This window comes from Ambystoma mexicanum, chromosome 14 (assembly GCF_040938575.1).
Source record: "Ambystoma mexicanum isolate Mex_15411 chromosome 14, UKY_AmexF1_1, whole genome shotgun sequence".
Taxonomy (NCBI): Eukaryota; Metazoa; Chordata; class Amphibia; order Caudata; family Ambystomatidae; genus Ambystoma; species Ambystoma mexicanum.
The window spans coordinates 61,869,362-61,872,291 of NC_090940.1; the positions used below are offsets into that span (position 1 = coordinate 61,869,362).

The 2,930-nt window shown below is 58.8% G+C and overlaps 1 protein-coding gene across 1 annotated transcript; it reads left to right on the top strand.

Annotated features, from left to right (window-relative positions):
- The first annotated feature begins 849 nt into the window (after positions 1 to 849).
- Positions 850 to 2,685, top strand: LOC138527159 (putative uncharacterized protein ENSP00000383309). Its single transcript, XM_069638266.1, has one exon. It carries the CDS (start codon positions 850 to 852, stop codon positions 2,683 to 2,685), a length of 1,836 nt encoding a protein of 611 aa, XP_069494367.1.
- The last annotated feature ends 245 nt before the right edge of the window (positions 2,686 to 2,930 follow it).

Here is a 2,930-nt window from a genome sequence, read left to right on the forward strand (position 1 = left end):
TGATTTAGCAGTTGCCAGTGGTTATGGTTAACTTTACGCTTTTCTTCCATCACTCTTTAAAGTTGCTCATCCAAAATGTATCACATATAGGAATAATTGTAACCATAGGGGCGTCATCACAGTCTCGGGTGAATAGCTCAGGGGCAAAGTGCTCGCCTTGGAAGCACGACACTGAGCACCACAGGTTCGGTCCCTGGGTCCGCGCTTAGAAACCGTGCGTATTAAGCGCATATAAATAATCTATCATATCATGGGAGGGTCGGATATGTTTTATTGAAATTTCTATTGGACTCTACAGCACGGGGGGGGGGGGGGGGGAGGCATGCATCCTGGCACCAAAGAAGTTAACATCTCTATCAATTATAAACCCACAAAGCAAATGGCTTTATGAGAACTGAGGACCTGCTTGATATGAAGGGTATGACAGACCACCCAGCACACACTCTTGGGGTCTTCTAAATGTAGCCCATGACCATACGGGGCCCAGCTAGTAGGGGCTATGTGCTTGTCCCTCGAGGGAACACCTAGAAATAAAGACGCAGGCACCAGGGTAATTAAAGTACTTTATTAAATGTTTTGGTTATGTTTTATTTATGTGTGTGTGTTCAATGTGTTTGGCTTTGAACCTGGGCATGGTGAGCATGTGTTGAGACCCCTGAAGCATGAGCCAAGGGGCCGAACTGCTTATGCCGGAGCCAGGTCGACAGCCACAGGGCCCTGGCAGATATCAGCCTATGGGGCCCGCCCAGAAGATTTAAAAAGGGCTGCAGGCACTCCAGTGATCAATGGTGGCCGGCACTCCAACCGGGCCATCCAGATGAATGAAAGAGGTCATGGAGACTCGTGTTGATGGTGGAGGACCCCCACTTGGGTAGGGGTTTGCCCAGAAGACCAGCAGAGCACAGGTGGCCTCATGTGGTGAACCAGGCCATCCTGAAGAAGGATGCAGGGCCAAACCGCCATCTATCGTCAGGGGACAGGCCCCCAGCCAGCCCTTCTTCCAGCTTGGCAGCTAGCCACCAGGGTGCCAGGGTCACCAGAGACAGCCCTTCCAGGATCACCAGAGACAGCCCTTTTTCCAGCTTGGCAGCTAGCCGCCAGGGTGCCAGGGTCACCAGAGACGACCCTTCTTCCAGCTTGGCAGCCAGCCGCCAGGGTGCCAGGGTCACCAGAGACGGCCCTTCTTCCAGCTTGGCAGCCAGCCGCCAGGGTGCCAGGGTCACCAGAGACGGCCCTTCTTCCAGGTTGGCAGCCAGCCGCCAGGGTGCCAGGGTCACCAGAGACGGCCCTTCTTCCAGCTTGGCAGCCAGCCGCCAGGGTGCCAGGGTCACCAGAGACGGCCCTTCTTCCAGGTTGGCAGCCAGCCGCCAGGGTCACCAGAGACGGCCCTTCTTCCAGCTTGGCAGCCAGCCGCCAGGGTGCCAGGGTCACCAGAGACGGCCCTTCTTCCAGCTTGGCAGCCAGCCGCCAGGGTGCCAGGGTCACCAGAGACAGCCCTTCTTCCAGCTTCCAGCTTGGCAGCCAGCCGCCAGGGTGCCAGGGTCACCAGAGACAGCCCTTCTTCCAGCTTGGCAGCCAGCCGCCAGGGTGCCAGGGTCACCAGAGACAGCCCTTCTTCCAGCTTGGCAGCCAGCCGCCAGGGTGCCAGGGTCACCAGAGACAGCCCTTCTTCCAGCTTGGCAGCCAGCCGCCAGGGTGCCAGGGTCACCAGAGACAGCCCTCCTTCCAGCTTCCAGCTTGGCAGCCAGCCACCAGGGTGCCAGGGTCACCAGAGACAGCCCTTCTTCCAGCTTGGCAGCCAGCCGCCAGGGTGCCAGGGTCACCAGAGACAGCCCTTCTTCCAGCTTGGCAGCCAGCCGCCAGGGTGCCAGGATCACCAGAGACAGCCCTTCCTCCAGCTTCCAGCTTGGCAGCCAGCCACCAGGGTGCCAGGGTCACCAGAGACAGCCCTTCTTCCAGCTTGGCAGCCAGCCGCCAGGGTGCCAGGGTCACCAGAGACGGCCCTTCTTCCAGCTTGGCAGCCAGCCGCCAGGGTGCCAGGGTCACCAGAGACGGCCCTTCTTCCAGGTTGGCAGCCAGCCGCCAGGGTCACCAGAGACGGCCCTTCTTCCAGGTTGGCAGCCAGCCGCCAGGGTGCCAGGGTCACCAGAGACGGCCCTTCTTCCAGCTTGGCAGCCAGCCGCCAGGGTGCCAGGGTCACCAGAGACGGCCCTTCTTCCAGCTTGGCAGCCAGCCGCCAGGGTGCCAGGGTCACCAGAGACAGCCCTTCTTCCAGCTTGGCAGCCAGCCGCCAGGGTGCCAGGGTCACCAGAGACAGCCCTTCTTCCAGCTTCCAGCTTGGCAGCCAGCCGCCAGGGTGCCAGGGTCACCAGAGACAGCCCTTCTTCCAGCTTGGCAGCCAGCCGCCAGGGTGCCAGGGTCACCAGAGACAGCCCTTCTTCCAGCTTGGCAGCCAGCCGCCAGGGTGCCAGGGTCACCAGAGACAGCCCTTCTTCCAGCTTGGCAGCCAGCCGCCAGGGTGCCAGGGTCACCAGAGACAGCCCTCCTTCCAGCTTGGCAGCCAGCCACCAGGGTGCCAGGGTCACCAGAGACAGCCCTTCTTCCAGCTTGGCAGCCAGCTGCCAGGGTGCCAGGGTCACCAGAGACAGCCCTTCTTCCAGCTTGGCAGCTTGTTCGTGTCCCTGAACAATTTAAAAGTACATTTTCAGTTAATCCATAATATTTTTCAATAAAATCTCACCATGCCACAAGTCCCACATAGCAATCTTGAGTTTCTATATACCTTTTGAAACTTTCCGATCCTTTTTTTGTGTTCGATCTGTCCGCGCACAGTGCGCATGTCCGCGGACCGCGCACAAGCACCCCTATAAAAGACCACGCCCAAGAGCTTATTCCCATTGTGTTTCTGGCTATTCTTCAGAACACAGTAA